The sequence below is a fragment of the Octopus sinensis genome, linkage group LG13 (genome assembly GCF_006345805.1).
Source record: "Octopus sinensis linkage group LG13, ASM634580v1, whole genome shotgun sequence".
NCBI classification, from domain to species: Eukaryota; Metazoa; Mollusca; class Cephalopoda; order Octopoda; family Octopodidae; genus Octopus; species Octopus sinensis.
Genome location: NC_043009.1, coordinates 37,641,230 through 37,668,174, shown reverse-complemented (window position 1 = coordinate 37,668,174; position 26,945 = coordinate 37,641,230). Strand labels below are relative to the sequence as shown.

The window sequence follows — 26,945 nt, the reverse complement described above, 5'->3', positions numbered from 1 at the left end:
CACTAGTTGTCAAGTAGTGGGGCACAAACACAAATATACAGTTAAAGAAGTTTATTTATTCGTTGGTTTGTTAATTTAAAACCTATCCTTATTTGAAGATCTCTTTTCCCTCTTGACTGAAGTACTGGCCTGGCCAAGCTGTAATTTAATCTCACTTAAGATATATTGAGAATATCCTGTATCTTTTACTTGTTTCAGTCATTAGACTGCAGCCATGCTGGGATATTGCCTCAAGGAAGTTTTCTCAAACTAATCAACCCCTGTACTTATTTTCTTAAGGCCTGTTACTTTTTCTATAGGTCTCTTTTGCTGAAATGCTAAGTTATGGGGGCTGTAAACACACAACAACACATTTATAGACATATATATATATATATATATATATATATACAGTAGGCTTCTTTCAGTTTCTGTCTACTAATTCCATACCGTTTCTATTAACCAAATTCACTCACAAAGCATTGGTCAGCTCAGGACTATAGAAGACACCTGTCCAAGGTCTGAACCCAAAACCTCATGGTTGCAGTGAGCTTCTTAACCACACAACCATTGTATAACATATAATGTATATTGGTGTAATATACAACCAAGATATCTATATATCATGAATTACACAATTAGGATACATATATTATGTATTATAGTGAGGGTGTGTACATTGTGTATTATATACTCAGGATTTGTGTTATACAGCTAGATAATTTATCTTGTTTTAAGGCATGAAATGAAGGATGTGACAACACTGCTCATAGCAAGTGGCTTTTGTAGAGCACAAATTATAAACAGACACACACACACATAGGCGCAGGAGTGGCTGTGTGGTAAATAGCTTGCTTACCAACCACATGGTCATGGGTTCAGTCCCACTGCGTGGCACCTTGGGAAAGTGTCTTCTACTATAGCCTAGGGCCGACCAAAGCCTTGTGAGTGGATTTGGTAGATGGAAACTGAAAGAAACCCATCGTATATATATGTTTGTCCCCCTAGCATTACTTGACAACCGATGCTGGTGTGTTTATGTCCCCGTCACTTAGTGGTTCGGCAAAAGAGACCGATAGAATAAGTACTGGGCTTACAAAGAATAAGTCCCAGGGTCGAGTTGCTCGACTAAAGGCGGTGCTCCAGCATGGCCGCAGTCAAATGACTGAAACAAGTAAAGATTAAACACACATATATATATATATATATAATCATTCCAGGAATGCATTTAATATGTAGATTTAAGCAATGCTTTCGAGGACAATTAATGGGCTAGATAGGTGCTGATGATGAGGCAAAAACCCCCAAAATATGGCATATACACCTATTGACCATTTTTCATCTTCGATCTCATTGTTTGTTTACATCTGACATCTGGAGCAAAAAGTCAGTGCTGCCTATAATTTCTATAGAATATCTACTCTCTCTTTTACTTGTTTCAGTCATTTGACTGTGGCCATGCTGGAGCACCACCTTTAGTCAAGCAAATCGACCCCAGGACTTATTCTTTGTAAGCCTAGTACTTATTCTATCGGTCTCTTTTGCCGAACCACTAAGTTACGGGGACGTAAACACACCAGCATCAGTTGTCAAGCGATGTTGGGGGGACAAACATACATATACGACGGGCTTCTTTCAGTTTCCATCTACCAAATTTACTCACAAGGCATTGGTTGGCCTGAGACTATAGTAGAAGACAGTCGCCCAAGGTGCCACGCAGTGGGACTGAACCCGGAACCATGTGGATCGTAAGCAAGCTACTTACCACACAGCCACTCCTACGCCTATAGAAATAATCTTAACATCATTTAATATTGCATGTGTTAGATGGAGTTTACTGAAGCAGATTTTCTACAGCCAGATTCCCTTTTCTTTGCTAAACCTTACTGGGTTAGAAAGGTAAATTTCCCCATTACCAGAAATGTTGCTGCAGAATACTGGAAATGAATGGCACTGCTTGTATGACAGTGACACTCATTAACAATTATCACATGACACCAAAACAAGGAGACACTTAGCATTGCACACCTACATGTGTGCATGTTGTGTCTAGCTTAGAAAACATATATTAAATGAAGATATATGTACGTGTGTGTGTGTGTGTATATATATATATATATATATAAGGTAGGCTTCTTTCAGTTTCTGTGTGCCAAATCTATTCACAAATCTTTAATCAACCCAGGGCTGAAGAAGCATGCCACGAAACTTCACTCAGAACCACACCTGTATCCATTATATATACATGAGGGTTCACACACAAGACTGTATATTGTGCAATATACATTCAGGATATAAATATATATATTGATTATTATATACTCAGGGTAGTATATTGTGTATTATATAATCAGGCTATTGTATTTTACGTTCAAGGTATGCATATTTTGTAAAATCTCTTCCCAGACATGCATCTGTCAGTTTCACCAGCTGTTACTGAGAATGATTTTTTTCATCTCCTTCTGATATCTATTGTGCTTTTTAAACACAGCATGTCCATAAATGATGCTACCTCAAGACAAATACTGCAGTAACAATGTACTTAGATAAAGTGTGATACGTAAATGGCTATTTTAATTTGTTAAATTAAATGTTTTAAAAGTTTATATACTTAATTATTAATAAGGCTGCTGGCCTCTTCCATTTCTCTCAGACAATGTGTCCCAGAGCTAATCCTTATACTCACCAAATTCTTCATTCTTTCTCTCCTTAAAGGAATATACCATGATCTCTGGAAACATGCTCAAGTATCCCATTCCCAACATGGGCTGCCTCTCATACCCTGTCAACTATCACACTTCCAATATCTCAAGGGTAATGGAGATAGCCAATTATCATCTGCGTCCTACAACAGCTCAAATCTCTCTCCTTAATGACCACCAACTCCATGAAGAGAAGCATCTAATAAAATCATGCCAACCTTGTCACCTTCAACAGCAAGAAACTCCAGGCACTTCTCATATCAAGGAAGCATTGCAAACCCACCCCTAATATGGAGCACCACTGGAACCTTTGTGATTACTCTAAATGCCAGACTTTACTTTCACAGATCTCATGATAAACCCACATCTTAACATAGCTAGGACTATATTTCAAAGACTGGCCTGTAACATCAGAGCCAGAAAATACTTTAGATCCCTTACTGACCCTCTGAAAATTTTAAGGGAAAAAACCACAATGGAGTACTGTGATCACATCTGGGGATGGTGCTATTGCTGCACAAAGACATTTTAGACTGCTCCTAGAGAAAGACCACTCAAATGATTGGCATAAAGTTACTCACAGAAACCCTTTGCCCCTCAAAGATGGTTGGTCTCTCGCCATCTCTTTTCAAGTGGTATGAGACCAACATATACCTCGTCTTTTTTCCCCCAGAATGTTGTCCCTCTGGAATTCTCTACCAGCATATCTCATTCCTACAGTTGTTGACTTGCAACTGTTTAAAGAGCATCAATCTTAGAAAACAAAAAAAAAAAAAAATCCTAGAACCCAATTAATTTCCTTCCTTTTTGAATTGCACTTTACTTCACTGTTGTGGCAGAATCTTCAGAATGGCTGAAAAAGAAAGAGAAATTATACATTGTAGCATGTTTAACTGAACAGAAAAGTTTCTGAGCGAACAGGCTATGAGACGTTTTGACACAGCTGTTTTGGTGTTGCTGATTCAATACCGACTCATTTGACATCAGGCATTTTAATTCCCCCACTCGCTTTGTTTATGTGTATGAGCAACTATTTATGCCTTTTAGATATCTGTAATATCTATCCATGTATATTTCTGCACATGGGTGCATTTTCCTCCAGTGCCAAAACAGGTGGGATGTTTAGTCAGTTGTGTCAAATCATCAACATCCAAACAGTTATGTCTGATCATCTCATTTCAGAAAAAACAGTACACATGGTTAGAAAATAAAATCATATTCAAACCAAGAAGAAACTCTACAGTAACTTAATCTACTAGAAACAATAGCTAAATTTTCCTCAAATACTTCATAACCATCTTGAAAAAGAGAAAACAAAGAACACACTGGACAATGTAGCCTTGCACATACAAAATAATGGGAAGGTCATAACTGGATCAATAAAATGTAAACAGCTTTACGATAAAATTCCCAAAGGTCTAACTCTAAACATAGCAACAGCTTAACAATTGAAGTACCAAAATTTTTATAATTTCAGTCTCCCAGATTAGTTCTTACCTTTGTACTTATACACATATACCCACATAAGTATGTCGTGCGTGTGGGCTTAGCCGTGTGGTCACTTCATTAAACCGAACTCTGTGAATTCTTCCTACCTTGAAACCACTGGCGCTGTCTCATCGTTGCCAGCGCCACCTCGACTGGCTTCTGTGCCGGTGGCACATAAAAAGCACCATCCGAACGTGGCCGAATCCAGTGCCGCCTTGGCTGGCTTCCGTGCCGGTGGCACGTTAAAAGCACCAACTGATCGTGGTCGATGCCAGACTCCCCTGGCACCTGTACCGGTGGCACATAAAAAGCACCCACTACACTCGCGGAGTGGTTGGCGTTAGGAAGGGCATCCAGCTGTAGAAACACTGCCAGATCAGACTGGAGCCTGGTGCAGCCCCTGGCTTCCCAGACCCCGGTTGAACTGTCCAACCCATGCTAGCGCGGAAAACAGACGTTAAACGATGATGATGATGATATACATATACACACATACCCAGAACTGTGCTAATAGCTTAGGAGTGAAATTTAGGATTTCTCAGTTTCCTGTGAATCGATTTTGATAAAAATTTTCCCACCTGGTTTGCACATTATGGCAACTTTATTGCTAAGTTTTCATTATTTTGTGTAACGTCCTTTCTTTTTTATTTGCTTCTCCAGTTTTTTGGTGAACCACGCTAATAGCTTTTGAATGAAAATAGCCCATCGACATTTTTGTTTCAAAAAATGAAGGATAATGATACACATTAAGTATACATTGAGTATATATTTAACTGAGTACCCCAGACCAATCTTTTTTACTTGTTTCAGTCATTAGATTGCAGGTATGCTGGGGCACTGCCTTCAAGAATTTTTAATTAAATGAACTGACCCCGGTACTTTTTGCCAAACTGCTAAGTTACGAGAATGTAAACACACTGATTGTTAAGCAGTGGTAAGGGACAAACACAGACTCATAGATATATACAAATACAATGGGCTTCTTTCAGTTTCCATCTACCAAATCTACTCACAAAGCTTAGCCTGAGGCTAAAGTAAAAGAAAGACACTTGCCCAAGGTGCAGTGCAGTGGGACTCAACCCGGAATTATGTGGTTGGGAAGCAAGCTTCTTACCACACAGCCACACCTATTTCTGGAAGGTAGTCTGCTTTGAGGGAGATTAAATTACTATATTTGGGAAGTTGATACTACTTGTCACTAAGAATGTCCAGAATATAATTTAGTAGTATCTGTAAAAAAAGGACCAAGTTCTTGGATTTTGGTTAAGAGCTTCTTCATAATTTAAAACTTGACTCTTTTAGATTTTCACATTGAAAATAAGTAAAAGATAAAATCTAGCAAAAAGATCCATAAACTTACTTTGTAAGTCAACAGATACATTACCAAGCTAGTCACCAACAAATGCTGATACTAAGTACCAATATCAGTTCTAACACTAAGGGAACCCTCAACTTTATTAACACTTGAAAAATAACAAAAGACTATTGAAAGAAAAATAACTTAAAAAGTATATCCTCTGTATTCACTAATGACCATCACCATCAAATATGAAAATAAAACTACTAGAAATAACAAGCAAGTCCTTAATCAAATCATACCATATTGTTCAGCTGCCAATGCCACTTAAAAAGCACCCAGCATACTGTTAATTGGTTGGCATTAGGAAGGGCATCCAGCCGTAGAAACCATGCCACAACAGACAGTTGGAATCTGGACAGCTCCCTGCCAAACTGCCCAACCCATGCCAGCATCAAAAGCAAACATTAAACAATGATTATGATATATATATTATTTTACTTGTACCAGTCATTTGACTGTGGCCATGCTGAAGCACCGCCTTTTAGTCGAGCAAATCAACCCTAGGACTTATTCTTTGTAAGCCTAGTACTTATTCTATCGGCCTCTTTTGCCAAACTGCTAAGTAACAGGGACGTAAACACACCAGCATCGGTTGTCAAGTGATGTTGGAGGGACAAACACAGACACAAACATGACAGGCTTCTTTCAGTTTCTGTATACCAAATCCAAACACAAGGCTTTGGTTGGCCCGAGGCTATAGTAGAAGGCACTTGCCCAAGGTGCCATGCAGTGGGACAAAACCTGAAACCATGTGGTTGGTAAGCAAGCTACTTATCACACAGCCACTCCTATACAAGACATTTTCCAATTCATTATTCCCCAGTTTAAGATGGTAGAGTGTGGTTTGAAGGAAATTTATCTATTATATCTACCAAGTAGTGTCCACATACAAGCTTTCTCTCATTAGCTTGAAGTAAATTTCTTTGTGAGTGTGGTTTCCTGTATCAGTTATGAAAAAAAAGCTTTAATCAGGAACTCTATTGTTTATCTCAGATGACATGACATAACCCACTGCTCTTCACAGGCTAAGTAATCATAAACGCATATCCTGTTTTAATAAACTCCTCCAATGAACAATTCTCCTTCTCACTCTATCTTAAGAGTTTCTATTTCTTACTTTCAGTGTAGGCAGCTGAAAGTAAGAGCCTTTAGAAATGATATGAGATCTCAGTATGTGCAAGTGTGGTTGTGTTGTTTAGAAGCTTGCTCCTTAACCATGTCGTCTCAGGTTCAGTCACACTTTATGGCACCTTGGACAAATGTTTTCTACTGTAGACCCAGGCTGGCCAAAGCTTATTGTGTGGTGCAAAAAGCATTGAAACTGGACTATTGAACAGTGGAAAACTGTTGTACAATGTATCACAGTACACAATGTGGCAAATGCCTGGTGAACGATATGTACCAGCTTGTATAGTATCAAGTGTGAAATTCAGCAGTGGTGGGGGTCATGATGTGGCCATGTTTCTCCTGGAGAGGGTTTGGTCCCCTTGTTATTTTACATGGCATTGTCATGGTACAAGCTTACACTGACATCTTAGCCACTTTCATATTGCCTACTGTTGAAAACCAGTTCGGGAATGACCAGTGTCTTTCAGCACAACCAAGCACCTATTCATAATGCAGGGTTTGTAGGAAAGTGGTTCAACAACAATGTCTCACTAATGGACTGACCTGCACAGAATCCCAAGTTAAACCCCATGGAACATCACTGGAATATTTTGGAATGCTGACTTCGTACTAGACCTAACCAATACCCTTGCTCAAAATCGACGCTCTGTGAAGAATGGGCTACCATTCTCCAAGAAACCTTCCACCACCTGATTGAAAGTATGCTAGTGAGAGTGGAGGCTGTCATCAAAGCTAAGGGTGGGCCATATTGACTGCCAGTGTTCCTGATGGAGGATGGCCCAAACTTGTACTTCATTATCAGGTGGGCGTCTGGATACTTTTGATCACACGGTGTACATTAAGCGTACACGCCTGTGAAGTGCTCAGCCACTTGCATGTTTATTTCATGAGCAAGCTGTTCTGTTGATCAGAACTGGAAATTTCTAGTAGTAATTGACAGTGCCAGTTGTTATGAACATAAAATTAATCCTTAATCCTAACTAAATTACCATTCTAGAGGATAATGAAACATTCAAGTGATGCTAGGATCATCAAATTGTCTATATCATTTTTAAATAACACAAATCCCTGGATAAGCCTATTCTATAATCATCTAACTTTCTCAGTGTAATAGCCAAATCTCAAATTATCAAACAAATTATAAGCCATCATTAAAATGAAACCAACTTCGGCCACTGAAGTGGTTTTCTATGAAGCCTTAGGAACTGCTTGGTTTAATCATAAAAGACAATTCTCCATGAAAATCCCCACCATGTTCAAAATGAAGATGTCTACTCATCTTGTCTTTGATTATGATGGAACAATATATTTTAAATCCTAAATCTTCAAGAAGACATGCCTGATAGCCCAAACTAATATAACAGTACCAATATTCACTAGTTCAGTCTAACATGATACAATTTCTTTTTTTTTTTTAATGCAATGAATCCACACATTGCGAAACACATAAATCACTCTTCCTTTTTCAGTAAAAAGATCTGGAATATCTGTCCTTTAGCTGTCAAATGAGCCAGATTACTAACACCACTGCCTGTCAGTTAATAAAATCCTAAATCTACAAGAATGTCTGATGACAAAAATGAAATGTTGACAAGCCCAAACTAATATGATGCTACCTACATTCAAGAATGCTAAAGTTTTCTTTTTCTTTTTTTTTTTTTGAGGAAAAAATAAATGAATGGAAACTTTTACTGGTGAGTGTGTTAAATAATAAGGCACTAAAAGAGGATGACTCTCTCCAGACACAACTTCACATGTTCCTTAACCTAATATCACATTTTTACTTCTCAACAGTAAAAATTTCTGAAATACTGAAGGACAATATATATTCTAGAGTCATTTAGCTGCCAGATTACTGACTCAAAATTGATCACAGTTACAATTACCCATCAATTAATCAATCAATCGACTAACAGAACTAAACAATACACATAATAGATATATGAAATACACAGATGATCGCATATCATCGATAGTATTTGAGATACTTTCACAGCATTTTTTTGTGTTTTTTTATACAATCAGTTTTATTGCAACAGTTTTATTTCCCTTTTCAAATTTTTTTTTGAATATTTTTTTTTTCTTCATATTTTTCAAAAAAAAAAAAAAAACCATATTTTTCTTCATACCTGATAATACAAACAAATAAAAACAAATCAATCCACACTCTCAATATTTTCAAATTTTTTCATAGCATTTTTTCTTGTTTTTCTTTTTTTAAATATATTTATTTTAAAAAAACACTTTTTTAAAGATATTTTTTCTCTTCAAAATTTTTTTAATTTTTTTATTGAGAGCAGGATGAGTTTTTTTTTGCCATTTTTTAAATATTTTTCTTTTTTTCTTTTTCTTTCTTTTTTTTTTTTGTAAAGTAAATCAGGTTTTTAATTCATGTGAATATACAGCCAAAGGGAACATTTGGAATTTTTTCTTTTTTTCTTTTTTTTTTTTTTACAATAAAATCTGATTTTTAAATACATTTGAGAGAGAGAAATTGGCAAACGGAACAAGATATCAGTAATGAAATAGCAATAGCAATAATAATTATAATCATAATTATAACAATAATAATAATAATAATAATAATCATAATAATAAAAATAATATAATGATGATGATGATGATGATTTCTTACTGAGGCACAAGACCATAAATTTATAGAAGGAAATGAGACTGTATGATGAGTGTGCTTTTCCAAAAAGCATCAACATCATAAATAAAAGTCAATAGGCTACAAGTGGGAAATCAGAGCTGCACTGTGAGATTCAGCCCACGAAGAGTTTATTATAGCCCTTGTTCTACACTGTTCATAATAATAATAATAATAATAATAATTCTTACTACTATAGGCACAGTGCCTGAAATTTAGGAGAGGGGGATAATCAATCACATTGACCCCAGTGTTTCACTGGTACTTAATTTATCAATCCCACAAGGATGAAAGGTAAAGTCGACCTCAGCAGCATTTGAACTCAGAAAGGTAAAACCGAAAGAAATGCAGCGGAGCATTTTGTCCGGTGTGGTAACGATTCTGCCAGTTTGCTACTATAATGGTAACAATAATAAAAAAAAAAATAAAAATAATAATAATAATAGTTAAAAACAGTGTGAAGTCCAGAATATTTAATCAACTACTTCCTTCACATGGAGAAAACAAAATTTTTGTTAAAAAAAAAAATTTAATTTAAAAGAAAAGAGTTAGGTAACAAAACCAAACTTCTTGCAGTTTTATTAAAACTGATATTTTCTTTTGCCGCCTTTTGTAGTTGCTACCGTTGCTGTTGTTATATGTTTCACTAAAATATAATAGAGGGGGTAGAAAGAAGGAAAAAAAAAACTTCGAAGAATAAGTATGGAACAAATCCCAGCAGAATGTGGAATTTAAATAATTTTTTTTTTCTTTTTATTCACCTGTGTTCCATTTATTTTCAAATGAAGGTATCTTTCATATTTTAAAACGTCAATATCGTTATATCTCTTGTTTTGTTTTTTTTCTTCAACCGGGTCAAATCAAGATAGGATGTAAGAATTTGTGAATTGGGAGAGAAAAAGAAGAGAGAAAAAGTAAAACAGAGATACCAACCCCAACTCCACACATACACACACAAAAAAAAATAATAAAAAAAAAAAATTAAGACGTGGGTTGATGAGCCAAGAAAATAACTTGCTTAGAACTTACGCTAATTAAAATTATTCTCTCTCCCACTTCCAATTCATGCAGCACTTCAAGCAGTCATGTCACCATATCTACACACACACACATGTATATATATATCAACAGTAAGAGATAACCAAAATTGGACTGGGCTACTGATTGTCCAAGAATGACAAGACCGCATTGGGCCAAAGTTTATCTTTGGTGTTTGTGCTATGAAGGAGACACAAAAGATCCCCACCCAATCTATTCTCTTTCATTCAGCAAGAGATACCAATCTACAGCAAGTCACTATCTTTCTCTCCAGCAGCACTGCACACTGCATGTTCACAGTCTTCCCACTGCAGATGATATTATCTACTGACAACATCAGGGCTCAAATGCAGTGTGATAACCAGAAAGAGAGAGAGAGAGACTGCAGTATTAAGATTATAAGCCCCACCCACTCCCACTGGCTCTTCAGTATTACTCTCTATAGACCCAGCAATTGCAAGCAGAGACTGATCTGGATCCCTCACTTTACTCCTATTCTAAACAGTGATAGCAAAATTGAAATTAAAATTAATAAAATACATAGATGGAGCGCTTTAAAAAAATTTACAATTTCAAGGGTCTGTATATGTTTGGAATGGTGAATGAAGTATATGCGGACATTTAACAGAGAAAAGCTCAAGATTAGGGAGATGAATGATTATACTAAAACAAAATAAAAGATTATACTGGATGATCCCATTTCTAAATTAGGTGGCTAGGAATTATAAAATCATCAATGCACAAACCTAAGACAGTGACATAAAAAATAACAAAAAAAAGTAATGAAGACTTAATTAAGAAACTAAGTATTTAGACAGCTCTTTTGTAAATGCTATGACTTTCCTAAAACATTCATTTAAATAATGATAATAATTTCTTTAATAACAAGATCAAAGGATAGAGTCACTCTTACTGAGCCCCTACTTGATTGGTACTTATTTTATTAATCCTGAATTTTGAACACTAATCATAAAGGGATGTTACTAAATACAGAAAAGCATTTTAACTGGCTTCATACAGTTTCTACTAACCACTGCCCTAATATGAATTGTAAAATAACAACATTATTAGGAATAGCAGCACAGTATACAAGGTACTATTATTAATACAATAATATTTTTTTCTAAGATAAATAAGTATAATTTCACACCAGAATATTTTTGTGTGTGATGGGGCAGTAGTTGACCAATCCAACTCCAGTATTTGATTGGTGGTGCTTATATTAGAGCACACACACTACGCTTTCAAGGTTGAATGGCAAAATTAACTTCAATAGGATATAAAGATTATATAGGGACATAACTAAACACAACCTGGCCTGCCAATTCATTACCTTGCTTATTACTAATACAAATATGTTCGATATTTAGTTTGTTTTTATTCACGACAGAACCCCATGTTGTTGTTAGGATGAACGATGGCAGATAAATATTATAACTATGGTTAGAAATATAAAACAAAGAGACTGAATGCTACCAGAGAAGCCAGTGTAAGACAATGTTTGCCATGAAATTTTGACTTTTAGGAAGAAGACTGTCGATTAAAAGACCAAAGAGAAAAAATGAAAATGAAAGTAGATCTGCCCAAAGAAATTCGCAAACAGTAAGTATGGTGCCTAGCATTGTAGATAATTAATAGTTATGAAAAATAATGGTACATTTAAAAAATTTTCTTTGCAACAAAATAGATCATAAAATTATATCAATTAACTGACAGAAATTAGAGACTAACACAAGGGCTGAGAGTCTCATGAACTAACACTTATCAAACATGCCAGTGCATGAAACCCTCAACCCTTGAGTTACTTTGTAACTTCTGATTAATAAAAAGATATATATATATATAAATATATAACCAAGAAAAAAGTAACAAGAATGGATCAGTAATTTAGCACAATAGTTTCATACTAAGAACACTTTATTTAAAGCTGCAAATATTACAGCAAATATAATGTCAAGTATTTATCAGCTAAATCACATATATGTGTTCCACACATCCTAGAGAGTGTAAATATCTGAATACTTCATAAGGATATTTACACTCTCTGGGATGTGTGGAAAACATATATGTGATTTAGCTGATGAATACTTGACATTATATTTGCTGTAATATTTGCAGCTTTAAATAAAATGTTCTTAGTATGAAACTATTGTGCTAAATTACTGATCCATTCTTGTTACTTTTTTCTTGGTTATAATCACCCCACATATTTTTATGGTTAATACCATAAAGAATTCTGGTGCATCTAAGTTAAGTACCATATTCATTTGAATTCATGTGAATCTTAATTGTTTTGCTGAAATTATATATATATGTTCAAGTTTTCATTTCTTTCTTGTTTTTATCATCAAACCTATATTATATATTAACATCATTTAAAGTCCATTGTCCACATATATATCTGAAATAACTTTTGCCTAAATCCTTTTTAAAATAGTTACTTAAAATGAAGTTATGTACTCATGAGACGGGGTCAGCTATAAAGGGCCATGTCATTTATAACCACTGGCACAAGCTAAAAACTGACAGAAACTTAAATATCCCACCGAAATTAAGTGAATGTAACATAACGGAATATTTTAAATACATGGAAAAGAAACACTTTCACCATGAATTTGAACTTAAACTGCTCAAGCTAGCTACTTAACTAAAGAAAAAAATATGATGAAACGCAGAAGTTGAACTCATACACAACAAGTGGTATAATTCAGGCTGGGTTGGTTGGTTGATAAAATAACTAAGTGGGATGAAGTGAGATATACACACATACATGTATGCATGAGTACAATATACAAGTGTATGTACACATATACATACAAGTTATACGTTTGTATATAGTATACATATATACATGTATGCACATGTGTGTGTATATATATATATATTACTGTACACTGATACAGTTTAACTACATATTATATGAGAACATTATATAAATGTATACATTATCTAAATATCTGAGTGCGTATGTGTATCTGAGAAAGAGATTTATGTATCGGATGTATACAGGAAATAAGGCACAAGATAGTCACTAGAAATGACACCAAGACATTCTGCCATTCATCACAGTCTGATAACAACAACTAGGTGATGATGATGATGTTGATGATGATGAAAGGTGAATGAGCTGCAGATATGGGTATGTGAGAAGAGAAATACCAACAATAGTCTTCTTATGTCAATATAGCTATGCATTACATTAGTTTCATAGAGTGCCCTTGAACAGATTTGAACACAAACGCAGGATATACTATAAACAAGATGTTAATTCGAGATGAAAGGTGGCTGCTATGGGGACAAATGGATTACATGTAAATCTTTTGCTTGCATAAATAAATATTTCAGTAAATTATATCATTCACAATGAATACTATCACATCCTTGCATTATATATATATATATATATGTGTGTGTGTACACATACATTCATACACATACAATGTCACCAAAGAATCTTGCTCAATCTATACTAAACCAGAGGAAATTATTTTGATGGTCAAACTATATTTTCTGAATTCAGGTTTTTTTTTTATACATTTCTGTGATGTTTAAACATTATTATTAAAGCCCAATGTTTAAGTGTGTGTGTGTGTGCATACATGTTGATTATTTTCTTGACTGACCAACAAAATTACACAGAGACCCACCAACCCACTTTGCAAAAAAAAAAAAAAAAGTGAATAAATAAATAAAAATAAAAAACAAATTAAAGGGTCACAGCAGTCATTTCAGTTTGGTTTTAGAAGAGGGTGGAAAATACAATACTGAAGGGGGCTGAGAGGGAGAGGGCAAATAAAACGAAGGTAAGATATGTGTATGTGTGTCATAAAATCTATTTACAAAAAGCTGCTATCTACTTCAATCAATAACAGCATTTCTGACTAGTTCAGTGGGTGTATATATGTGTATACATATACAAATATGTATATATATATATATATTTTTTTTGTATTATACACTCATTATTGTCTTGCATGAAGTGGTCAGCTCAGAAGGGTTTTAAAAAAAAATGAAGGCAAGAGTAAATCAACCCAGATTTACTGTTCCAGAAATAAACAAATAAAGAAAAAAAATTTCCTCAAACTAAAAGGAGAAAAAAAATTATCAACAAACTTTTCGTGTTTGTTCAGTTGGAATCAAATGACACATTAGCCTGCCTTAATGGGAACAACGAGCAAATTAAAAGGGGAAGGGGAAAAAATAGAATTTAGTTTTTGTTATGAAAGCGAGAAAGAATAAGAATTTTCTTATATATATTGTTCTCTTCTTTTTTTTAAGAATATTACAACTGTACATGAAAAAAAAACTGGTGCCATAGATATAGGCAATAGTGGTAGAGGTGGTGGTGTAGGGGATGGGGGAGAAATGAAAATTCCATCATCCATATGTTTGTTTATTATCTTCTCCAAGAGCGACTCTCTTCATCTTCATCATCTTCGTCATCAGCACCCAACAGGGCTCCAACTTCCAGGTCAGTGAACTCTGTACACTCCAGCGGAGACTGGGTAAACTGAAAAATTGAAGACACGACAACTCATATTAAATTCCTTTGTCACAATAATTGAGGAAAATTCACCCAAACTTTGTAATGATGAACTCCTACCAGCACACTAAATTCACTGCTGTACTCATTGTTAACTCACTTTACTGACAGCATCCCCATGCCTAGCTTGAACAGCTCTCACCTCACAAGTCATTGATTGGTTAAAATTACCCAAATACGACAACTTTAACATGAAATAACTTCTAAAATACAAAATTTTGTCAAAAACGTGAAGGGTAAACTCTGTTCTACATGACACATTCAACCAGTATCCGAAGTTTCTAAGTGTTTAGTTAAAAAAAATTAATTTAAAAATCTGTGCTTGAGATGGAAAAGATCTGTCATTTGTTTACTCTTAACTTCTGTAGCGACCACCAGATCAAGGAGCAAATGCCAAAGGATTTCTCCAGGTCAACTAAAGCAAAGTACTTTTCTCTGGCAAAAAATGGAACTGCATCCCATCTAGTCTAACTTTTAGCTGGAACACAACTCTTTCTGTAAGTCAAAAGCTGGTCCATTAATTTGATACCTCTGTAATTATTTCTCTCTAAAGCATCTCCTTTACTCATCAAACAGTTGACCAATAATGCTGCTATACCAGTTGTTGGATATAACAACTTATTAAACAACCTGATTAACTACAGGCTATCTAGGCCGTATCCCACTTTACCAGATGTTTTAAGCACCACAATGAAATTCCTGACGGACCAGGGGCTTTCCTTGTCTTCATATCCTCGATTGCTTTAACTAGCATACTGCTATCATCTACAAAGGCTGACCCCTCTGTCAGGTTTACATTAAGAATACTTTCCTTTTCCATTACATTATCCAATTTTAGTAGCATTTCATAACAGCACTTCCATGCTTCTTTTCAGAACCACTAAATTCAAGTGTACCATTATCAATCCTTACACACTTTTCTTCCACAATATCTCTGTTTTCTCTGATGTCCTGCAATCTAGAACATTTCATGCTTCATCCAGTTGAATTCCCACTTTATTTTTGATGTATTCATATGCAGTGTAGATACTAACTTGTCAATAATTTTACTCTTAAGAAGTCAAAATATTGAGCATATCAAATAATCATGCTGATATATACAATATCATCATCCTTATTTAACATCCACGTTCCATGCTGGCATGAATTGGATGGTTTGATAGGATTCAATGAGTCCAAGGATAACATCATGCTCCAGTGTCTGCTGTGGCATAATTTCTATGGCTGGATGCCCTTCCTAATGCCAACCACTTTACACCTTGTACTTGGTGATTTTTACATGCCACAGATACTTGTGAGGTGACCTTGCCACTCGCAAGACAACAAATGGAGGGAGCTTTCAGATTCCTGCTTGGAGATGATGGGTTCACACAGTGGCTCTCGACTGGGGGGGACAACATAGTTTTGTTATTAAAATTTATGTGCAATAAATTTCTTATACTTCTACAATGCATAAAATATTTTAGTTATTTTACACAATTCCTAATAATATTTAATTATAAAAATGCGGTAGGATTTTTTTCTTTTATATACAGTGAGTAAAATAGGAATCAAAAGGGCCATAGGCAAAAAATGGTTGAGAACCACTGGGTTGATGTATGAGGGAAGGGGCATATAATACTAATATTTTAATTTTAATTATTGTTAACTGACAAGGCCTTGTACATCTGTAAAAGATCGATACTGGAGGTCACATGGCTTTAATATTTGTAAAATGATTTAGGTATGAGTGAGTGGTGATTATTTTCTTATGAAAAAAGATGTACCTACAGCATCACACATGAACAAGCAACACCAAATGATGCTGTCCTCAACCAACAAGAGAGGCTCTGCACAGTTATTTGATATGCAAGGAAAAACAGCCAAATCTCCTTCAAATCACACACTGCTGTCTTTAAAAAATAATAGACTTTATACAATGTAGTCCCAAACAAATTGAAAGAAAAAATTACATGGGCTGTTCATAGAAACACTACCTTCAACCTTGGGTCAACTCAAACAAGCTTACAGAAGCTAGATTTGACCAGTTTGATTGCTAAAGGATTACAACCATTTCATTTTACCATCAATAGAAGATTCTGCTGAACAAGAGAATATGCATTGAATATGTGAGGACTAAATGCTTAAGTAATCACAACAAATAAGAAAGAGAGAAAACAGGCCTTACAGAATCATCAAGGTCAGCAGATGATGTATCAATGCTATTAGTAACTGTAGGAGCAGCTGGTGTGTACCATTTGATCTTTAATTCTTTGTTCTTGTATCGACGACACTTCAATATAGCCTAATAAGAAATGAAACAATAATAATACAAATGGTGACAATGTATGCTTGTACACGCATATAAATGTATAAACATAATATAAAAAAATATATATATACATGCATACATGATACAGATACATGGGTGTGTGTGTACATAGACACAGTGTTAATTATACTTCTGAGTATATAACAAAATTACACATATATATGTACGTGTATATATTGGGTCACCCCTTAAAAACGAAGATTTTCAATTGCATGAACTAAAAGTCAGAGGAGGGTCGGATAAACTACCTGCATCAACTTGCTATAAAAGCAGGTAGTAATTTTACCCTGTCCTTATTCTTAGTGCAAGTTTTGAAGAGTGCAGTTCAACTTTAACAGTTATTTTTTCAAAGCTATACTGGAAGTACATTCAGCATATTTTGGTTTATGAGTTCAATAAAAGCAACAACACAATGGAAAGTGTAAGGAATATTAATGCAATATATGGGGATTGAACAATAAGCAGAAGCCAGTGTCAGCAGTGGTTCCAGAAATTCCAAACTGGAAACTACAGCCTAGAAGACAAGCTCTGTCCTGGAAGATCTGTAGAGCTCAACGAGGATGTCCTGCAAAACCTGGAAGAAAATCCCATCATAACTGTTGAGGAACTAGCAGACAAGCTTGGATTCGGTCATTCAACCATTTATTGACACCTGCGTGCCATTGGAAAAGTCAGCAAATTGGGTAAATGGGTTCCTAACAAACTCTCCAAGTTCAATCAAATACAGAGAATGAATGTGTGCTCTTCTTTGCTGTCTCGTCTCATGAATGAACCGTTTTTGGACTGAATAGAGACTGGTGACGAGAAATGGGTTCCCTATTAAAATGTCGAGTGCCGAAGACAGTGGGTAGGGAAAGGAGAAACAACAGCACTACAGGCTAAAGAAGGTCTTCACCTACATAAGCTGTTATCATCTGTTTGGTGGGATATGAAAGGTTTAGTCCACTTTCAACTTTTAAACCCAAACCAAACGATAACAAAGAAGAGCAACTGCGAGCAGCATGAGCGGCTGAAGTCAATGCCAGAAGAAAAATGACCGTCTTTGGTTTTCAAGACAAAAGATGTACATCCATCAGAATGATATTCCAAGAATCTCTACACTTGTGGTCCCTTGTCAAGTCCACCCTGAATTCAGTGTTGCTTTCAGTAGGATTACTTAGCATTCTTCAACCAACTCATCCGTCATACATTCCACAGGTCCAAAACAGCACAAATCTTTCCTCTCCCTGTCAGTCTGTCTCTTTCCCCAGTGTTCAAATATTTCCACATATCAATTTGACTTTTCAAGTCTCCAAAGTTTGTTGAATTAAAAATAAGTATCAGTAATACACTATGTACAATGTAATTGACTGTTGAATTCCCTGTAGTGCCCCATCACTCATTTTGTGACTGGGTCAGATGAAACTGGTTTCAAAACTGAGTGACAAAAACAATAAGAGAGAGTGTATGATGAATGTGTAGGTGTATAGGATGACAAGAGTGTGTTCCATATGAGAAAAAATGTGAAAGGGGAGATAGAGAGCATGCATAATCTCCACAAGGTTATTACACCTTTTTATTAAAAAATGACATAAAATACAACAACAAAAAAATATTTACCTTCTCAGCATCCTGTCTAGATTTGAACGTCAAGATAACATTACTCTCTGTAGGATCTGGTTCTGATTTCACCAATTCACAAAATAACTGACAGAAGCAAAAAAAAATATATATATATATCACGTGATCATTAATAATACATCTTAGTGGAAAGGTTAATATGTATATACTACATATATTCATATTTATAATAGGTGCAGGTGTGACTGTGTCGTTAAATTTGTTTCCCAACATGATTTCAGGTTCATTCTCAGTGTGGCAACATGTCATCATCATCGTTTAACGTCCATTTCCCATGCTGGCATGGGTTTGACAGCTTGACTGGGGTCTGGCAAGCCAGGAGGCCGCACCAGGCTCCAATCTGATCTGGCAAAGTTTTTACTGCTGGATGCCCTTCCTAATGCCAAGCACTCTGATAGTGTAGTGGGTGCTTTTTACGTCCCACTGACACAGGAGCCAGACGTGTGTATGTGGGGGGGGGCATCGACTGCGTTCAGGTGGTGTGTTTTACGTGCCACCGGGGCGCTGGGACCAGCCACATTCGGATGGTGCTTTTTACATGGCATTGGCATAGGAACCAGTCGGGGTGAAGGGGCTGGCATTAACTGCATTCAGATGGTGCTTATGTTCCACTGGCACAAGGAGCCAGTCGGGCGGCACTGGCATCAGCCAGAAGTACAATTTCCATTTGATTGTGGTTTGATTTGATTTTGATGTGCTTGACTCAATAGGTCTCCTCAAGCACGGCATGTCGCCCGACGATCCAAAGGTACGTTTTTTTAAGTGGGCTGGTTATGCAACACTGGTGTAGGTTACAGTTGTGATCTCACTTTACTTGCCAGGTTTTCTCAGTCACAGCATATCTCCAGAAGTCTTGGTCTTCCGTCATTGCCTCTGTGAAGCCCAACGTTCGAAGGTTAAGCTTCCCCACCTCATCCCATGTCTTCCTGGGTCTCCCTCTACCACGGATTATTTCCACTGAATATAGTAAGGGTTTAAAACCCATTTACAGGTCATCATCAACTTACAACCACAATTGGTTGTAAGTTGGTCTATAGGCCTACATAGCTTGGTTTTATATTTTTACATTCATAAGGTACATTCTCAGGTTAAAGTCGCACACAGCATTCTGTATTATACTATTATACTGGCGTTAGTCAAAAATTTTGGTCGTCTTATAAACAAATACAAGGTTGCCTCGATGCCTCCATGACAGAACAGTCATCCAACACAGTGGTGATTGATAACCGAACCTAGGAGAAGTATTTTCTAGCTGATATTATCCATAGACAGGTTAATTTCTAAGAAATTAAACCCATTAGATTTCAGCTGGACTATTTATTATTGCTGCCAGGAGCTGGCACACCAATCATTGCAAAGTTGATTGGTCAGAAGTCAGATAGGTCCTAAGTTAACGACAACCTGTATCTTAATTATTTTTAGAAGATATTAGATTTAATCAGTCTTTCCAAGGAAATGCAACTGTTAGAATACTTTTTTTTACTTTTTCCTTTGAAGTGATTACTGCGGAAACGAACTGTTATACAGAACATTGAGGGAAAAAAAAAATGATATTTTGAGGTTTCCTACATACTTAGATTAAAGTTAGAAATCCAAGCATTTTTAGGAACATTGTGCATGTGTGCACGCATTATTTTTATTATTTTATCTAGTTTTAGCTCATAAGCTGTGGCCATGCTAGTGTTGCAACATAATTTTACTTCACGAATGCTTTTTAGGAATTGACATTTGGTGCATTAGAGACTTTAATGCAGCTGCCCTCATCTGCACCTCCTGCCACGAAGTTGATTCATCTGGCATATATAAATTTTATTTATAAATATTTTTTTCGAATTTATTTCATTTTTATTTTAATTTGGATTGTGAATTGTAGGTGTTTATTTCATTTCCTAGTTTTCTTTGAAGACAATTTCCAGTATTTCAATCTGTTTTACCTTTACTGATATGCCTATTTTATGTGCATTAAGTTCAACTGATATATAATCCAGTAATTTGCACAATTATCTATGAAAATTTTGTTGCATACTCATCAAATATTAGCTAATAACTCATTTAAACAAAATTTTAATAATGTTATATTTTGTTGAATTTACCTCTAAGTAGATTTGCTCTGAAACAAATATTATGAAGCAGATTTGGTTAAGAACCTTATGATGATAAATAAAACAAGTTAGAGATATTTTATGAAATCAGTTTAAATTCACAATTATTTTAGAATTTAATTGAAACACATAAGAGGTATTTTTAGTTAGAAATATCATAATAAAAGGGTTTTAAAAAATGTTGTCAAAAACGGATGGTAGAAGAAATATCATGATAGCAGCAAAACTAAGGGATATTTAAGAATTAAGGAAGATTGGAAAATGTCAACCATCATAGGTAAGATACTGTAGAATTAAAATACAAGGAGGGAGATGTAATGCATACACAACCAGCTCATGTATCAACATGGGAGAAAAAAATGAAAGGAAACTCATGATGATGATGAGGAGGAGGAAAGACACAGTAACATGAGTTATTCTAACTTCAATTAAACATTGAAAAGAAAATGAGATACTTACAGAAAAATGGGCTAAAATATTTTTCAGAGGTTCAGCATCGAACCCAGACACGTGAATTTGCTTTGGCCGATTGTCAAGCGACCTGTTTGAAGCTGTCATTTTCAGACTCCTCTGTCCCCGGCTCCAAGAACTGCCTCGCGATCGCATACTCCCACGGATCACTCCCCTACCCCTTCCTCTTGATAAAAGACCTAAAGAGGCGGCCTGAAAAACAACAGGGAATTTAAAAAATTTTTTTTTTTTAAACAAAGCCAGTATTAAAGAAATTAAACATTAATTATATATGTACCAACAACACTTTATGATATTTTTGTTATTTACAAAAAACAAATTTACAGAAAAAATTTCAAGAGGAATTAAAAAAAAAAAAATCTCTTAAGTTCTATCACAAGTGTGTCTCCAATATACTTGTACATTTTTGAAAACATACTGTGCTCACTAGGTACTTCTGTACAAATACACTGCTCCATTGCTATGGTTCTTTCTGCAATCATGAGGGTGTTGCCAAGTTCCTTAAACATAGGGCTTTGGGAGTATATCACTGATAACATCCCCAGTGATCGTTGGCTGGTGATATTAACCCTTTAGCATTCAGATTAGTAAAATGTAATGCTTATTCATTCACATTGCTTCGAATTAATCATGCATTATCTCATAGCTTTGACATTTCAATATGGTTGTATATTTTTGAATGACATTGTAGGGTAGGTGTGAGAGGTCGAATCCGGCCAGGTTTGGACATAAAACACGTAGAATAATTTGGGCCTAACAGAGATTCTGAGGTATCTGGCTCTGACAATATAACAATAGCATAAAACTTTACAGTGGAGTAATTGACAAAGAAGTTATTTTCTTCAAGGCTTTGTCAGAAGAAGGACAGTGCTAATGACCTTTTGGCAGGGCCGGGTGGGGAGGGTGAGGAGAAGATACCTCAATTCATGGATTGCTTCAGTAGGACGTGGTGCATCAAGATACTGAGTTATCTTCAGACAAAAGATATGGTCCGAATGTTTGCAATAGAATGAAGTCTGTAAAAGGCACTCAAGGGCCAGATGATGGCATTAAATCATTAAATAGGATAACAAATTCAGTACACCATCCAATTACTTAGCTAGCTTTTCTGGATCAACAAAATGCTAAACATCAAAGGCAATAACCTACCCTAAAAACAACAACAAAACATCCCCACAAAAAACAAACAAACACCACCTTCTATCCCATCTAGTGACACTGCACAAATAACAACCAATAAAAATACACACTGGCTGCAAGAATTATAGCAGCATGCATTAATAAAAACAATTTTTGGCAAGCCTCTTGATCACTCTTCATTCTTACAGACAATTCTAGGATTGGAAAGGACAACAACTGCCCACCTCTTGTGTAAGTTCTATGAGTTTTTTACGTAAGTCAGTCGTGTCTTCACCACTGTTCTGCTTGGAGATTAATTCCAACTCAGTGTCTAAGATTTCCTTTTGGGTTTTCTGACTACTCGATGGTCCCGGGATTGTTACCTGTAACAACACCACAACATAGCAAATCGATCAGTGTCAAAGCAAGAGTTTTCAATTCAACAAGCAACGCCAGCTGATTTTTTTTGTAAATTATTCAATGGAAACAATCAGAGTAAACTTTAAAAGTTTTGACATGTAATTTTAAAAAGTTGCTTGAACAATAACTTAACAATTCGTTTTAATTAGAAATGGGCTTCTTCAGATTTAGAACAAATTACAGATTTTCTTAAAATAAAACCAAAGAACAGAGTAAGCCTCTAGAGAGTATAAAGAAGCAACAGAGTTCTAAAGAAAAAGGAAAAACAATACTTAATGATAAACAAATTTGATAAAACATTCAGGTTTAATTAAAACAGCTGGTATAAGTTAACCAATTATATATACTTAATTCTTTTTCATGAATATGCCACTAATTCTTCCCACCTTAAGGTAAGAGCTTTGTATACTGGACTGTCATAAAAATATTAGTGATATTTATTTTGGAAGAAGGACGAAAAGTAGAGTCTGCATTAGGGTTTATAAAATGTAAACTGAGGATGACACTAAATAAATTCATTTTGATTTACTCCAGAGTTTTGGTCATTTCCACTATATTACGCTTTTACTTGCTTCAGTCATTTGACTATGGCCATGCTGGAGCACTGCCTTAAAGGGTTTTAGTCAAACAAATTGATCCCACGACTTACTTTTTTTAACCTAGTACTCTTTTCCTGAACTGCTAAATTACACCTGTGCTTATCTTAATAATAATAATTGTTTCTAATTTAGGGACAAGGCTAGCAATTTTATGGGGAGGGATAAGTCAATTAAAATCAATCCCAGTACTTGAATGGTACTTTATTTTGCTGACCCCCAAGAGATAAAATGCAAAGTTGGCCTGGACACAGATTTGAACTCACAACATAAAGAGCCAGAAAAAATACCTCAAAGCATTTCTTTTGATATTCTGATGATTATGCCAGTTCACCATCTTATTAATAACTGTTTTGAATTTTGGCACAAGGCAAGCAATCTTAGGGGAGAGAGTAAGTCAATTACATCAACCCCAGTGCTGAACTGGTATTAATTTTACAGACCCCAAAAGTATGAAAGGCAAAGTTGATCTTGGCAGAATTTGAAATCGGAACATAAAGAGCTGGAAGAAATGCTGTTAAGCATTTTGTCCAACATGCTAATGATTCCGCCAGCATGCCACCTTAATAATAATGGTTTCTAATTTAGGCACAAGTCAAATAATTCTGAGAAGAGGTGCTTAGTTAATATCAACCGTTTTTTTTTTACTTTCACTTTTGAGGCTTATGCACACATTTCCACTGTGCAGAGCAGCCTGTTGGCCATGGATTCATTAGCACGTTTTTACTTTATGTTACTGAAGCTGGAGGAAGGATGGGCAAAATTAACATCAGTAGGATTTGAACTCAGAATGTAAAAAACTGGAACAAATACTGAAGATTTCTAACATTGGTACAAGGCCGCAAATTTGGTAAATGGAGCAGTCAGTAAAATCAGCCACAGTACATGAGTGACATTTATTTTACCAATCCTTAAAGTAATGAAAGACAATATTAACCCTGACATGAACTAAACTGAGAATGTGAAGAAGTGTCTCAACGAAATGCTGAAAGACATTTTGTTCAATGCTCTACGGTTTTTACCAATCTCCTGTTCTTTAATAATTCATTCTTTCAACATGGGAGAAAACTGTTTTATGGTGGATAGGATAGAAAGCAAGTGCTATAAACAAGGGAATCAACTCCAGTGTCTTACTGATATTTTATTTTATTGCGCCACAATTACAAGGAGTGAGGGTGAATTGATTCTGGTGGCAATTTGTAAATAAAAATTAAAGAGAAATGATATGCAGAGTACTTACTGCTGGCTTCGTTTTGGTAACCTCTGACTTTTTCTTTGGGAAAAGATCCTCTTGGAACTTCTTGATGATATTTCGGAGATCGTCAATTTCCTGTCATTACAAACAAAAACACAAATGTAACTTCGGTTAGGATTTTTCAGACTATTAAACATTTATGAAATCTTTTATCATTTGTTTCACTCACTGGACTGTGGGCCATGCTTGGGCTCTGAACTGAAGGGTTTTAGTTGAACACACTAACCCTAGTACTATATTATTTTCAAGTCTAGTACTTATTCTATCAGTCCCTTTTGCTGACGTGTACTAAGAACAAATCTCACTCATTAGCTTTACAGTGCTAACAGTAATGAATATGTATATATATAATAGCTATTTTATAGCACCCACTGACATATCTTGATCACAGATAAAGCACAGTATTGGTGACATCTTAGACAGTTCTCTGATATGCTAATCAACATAGCCATCCATTGCTCTCATCAGTATCATTTTTACAGTAGTTTTTCCATACTTGGATAAGGAGGGTAAATCTTCTCCAGTACAGCGTTTTTGCCTCTTGTTACATTTTGTCATCATCTCCTTCAGAACATGCAGAGATTATCACCAACTACTTCTTTGTATACCTACCTTGGTCGTCTTCTTCTTCCAGATACCTTCCACTCAGACTACCTGACATTTCTTTACCTTTTATCCTCTACATGCATTACACGTCCATACCAATGCAGTTTTCTTTCTTGTGCACTATATTTTATTCCTCTTATAGTCAGTTTTTGTTTCAGTTCATAGTCTTCCATCATTCATGCGCACTAAATAGTACACATCCAGCAGAACATGCTCATCCTATTTCATTGCAGCCTTTAGTATATCTTCCACATCCAATGCTCATGTTTTGCTACTATGCAACATCATGCTTCATACACAAAGATCAAACAATCTGCCCTTCCTACCATCTCCAATAGAGGTGGGCAATCTCTAGAAGTAGTAGACAGCTTCTGCTACCTACACAACCTAATGCTTGAATTTAACATCTATTTAGAAAGCAAAAAAAGTTTGTAAACATAGTGAAAAATAGTCAAAAATATACATCTGAAATAGAGGGCTGTCATTGCTAGATGTCTCTGATCATACCTTTGCTCAAATCAGGTTTAACAACAACCAACAAACATCAAATATACTTACCTTAAGAATTTTCCCCTTAGTATCAGCTGAAATATTTTTGTCTGTCAACCGTTTTTTCAATAACTGACGGAAAAAAAAAGAAGTTTGTCAAAAATATATATATATACTGGACAGAGGTCATTCACAGTGTATTTATAATAAAAACAAAATCTAGGGACTGCATGTAGAAAACCACTGAATAAGAACCACATAGTTTAAATGGTAAATTTAAATGTCTGTTGTAGTAAGGGACAAAAATCAATTGATAATCTTGGAAATTTCTGTTGAGTATGTTTGACATAAGGAAGGCATGAGTATTAACGTCTTGAAAAGAAGTGCTATTTACAAAAACATTAATAAATATTTATCCCCACTTAAAACGCAGAATACTGCATAATTTACCATGAGTGTGAGTATAGGCACTCATATTTATATTGCTAGCAGGGAGATAATCATCTGCTACTGCCATCAGAACTACCAGTTCATGTGATTTCAGCCTTCTTTGGCCTTGTCAATGGTAGATGTCTACAACTAGAGATAGTAGCAATTCCTCTATCAGTGATATATATACACAGAATCTGTGTCTATTCAGGCACTGGTGTTGCAAATAGCCAGTGGGCTTATTAAAAAATAATTAATAGCCACAGAAACAGTATTAATACCAAAAAGTAATATATAACCCTTTAGCATTCAGATTACTTTGTCAAATGCAAGATTTATTTATTCACATTGTTTCGAATTGATCACGTACTATATTGTAGCTTTGAAATTTTGATGTGATAGTATATCTTTGGAATGACATTTAAGGGTGGGTAGGAGAAGCCTGATCTGGCCAGATTGAACATAAAATAGGTAAAATATTTTGGCCAGATATGGCCGGTTTAAATGCTAACGGGTTAAAAGTGAATGTTGTAAGATCACAGAATATTGTGTTATTTACCATGTGAGAACCTCTCATATGAACTTCACCAATCTTAGAAGTAATATTTCCAATGGAAGACTGGAAATGAACAACACCGC

At 35.4% G+C, this 26,945-nt stretch overlaps 2 protein-coding genes and 1 long non-coding RNA gene across 5 annotated transcripts in view; all 3 read right to left on the bottom strand.

The window, feature by feature from the left end:
• The window catches only part of LOC118765800, a 57,041-nt gene extending 53,145 nt beyond the window's left edge, over positions 1-3,896 (bottom strand). Inside the window, exon 1 of the mRNA XM_036508329.1 lies at positions 3,263-3,896. The gene's annotated coding sequence lies outside the window, so the exon portion shown is untranslated. The remainder of the gene's footprint in view (positions 1-3,262) is intronic.
• Positions 3,897-7,711: 3,815 nt separating this feature from the next.
• Positions 7,712-8,762, bottom strand: LOC118765801. Its single transcript, XR_005001680.1, has 2 exons — positions 8,092-8,762; positions 7,712-8,060 (listed from the first exon to the last, which is right to left on the bottom strand). It is a non-coding gene; the product is annotated as an uncharacterized LOC118765801 (long non-coding RNA).
• A 3,921-nt stretch (positions 8,763-12,683) lies between these two features.
• LOC115218495 (RNA-binding protein 26) overlaps positions 12,684-26,945 on the bottom strand; it is a 54,090-nt gene continuing 39,828 nt past the window's right edge. For 2 of the 3 annotated variants that reach the window (XM_029788348.2, XM_029788346.2), the window contains 7 exons: positions 25,947-26,009; positions 24,768-24,857; positions 22,757-22,894; positions 21,381-21,584; positions 18,799-18,885; positions 17,056-17,172; positions 12,684-14,855 (listed from right to left, as the gene is read on the bottom strand). In XM_029788348.2, the coding sequence (XP_029644208.1) occupies positions 14,742-14,855; positions 17,056-17,172; positions 18,799-18,885; positions 21,381-21,584; positions 22,757-22,894; positions 24,768-24,857; positions 25,947-26,009 (813 nt within the window). In that variant the 3' untranslated portion in view covers positions 12,684-14,741. The remainder of the gene's footprint in view (positions 14,856-17,055; positions 17,173-18,798; positions 18,886-21,380; positions 21,585-22,756; positions 22,895-24,767; positions 24,858-25,946; positions 26,010-26,945) is intronic. The other variant, XM_029788347.2, reaches the window with a different exon arrangement.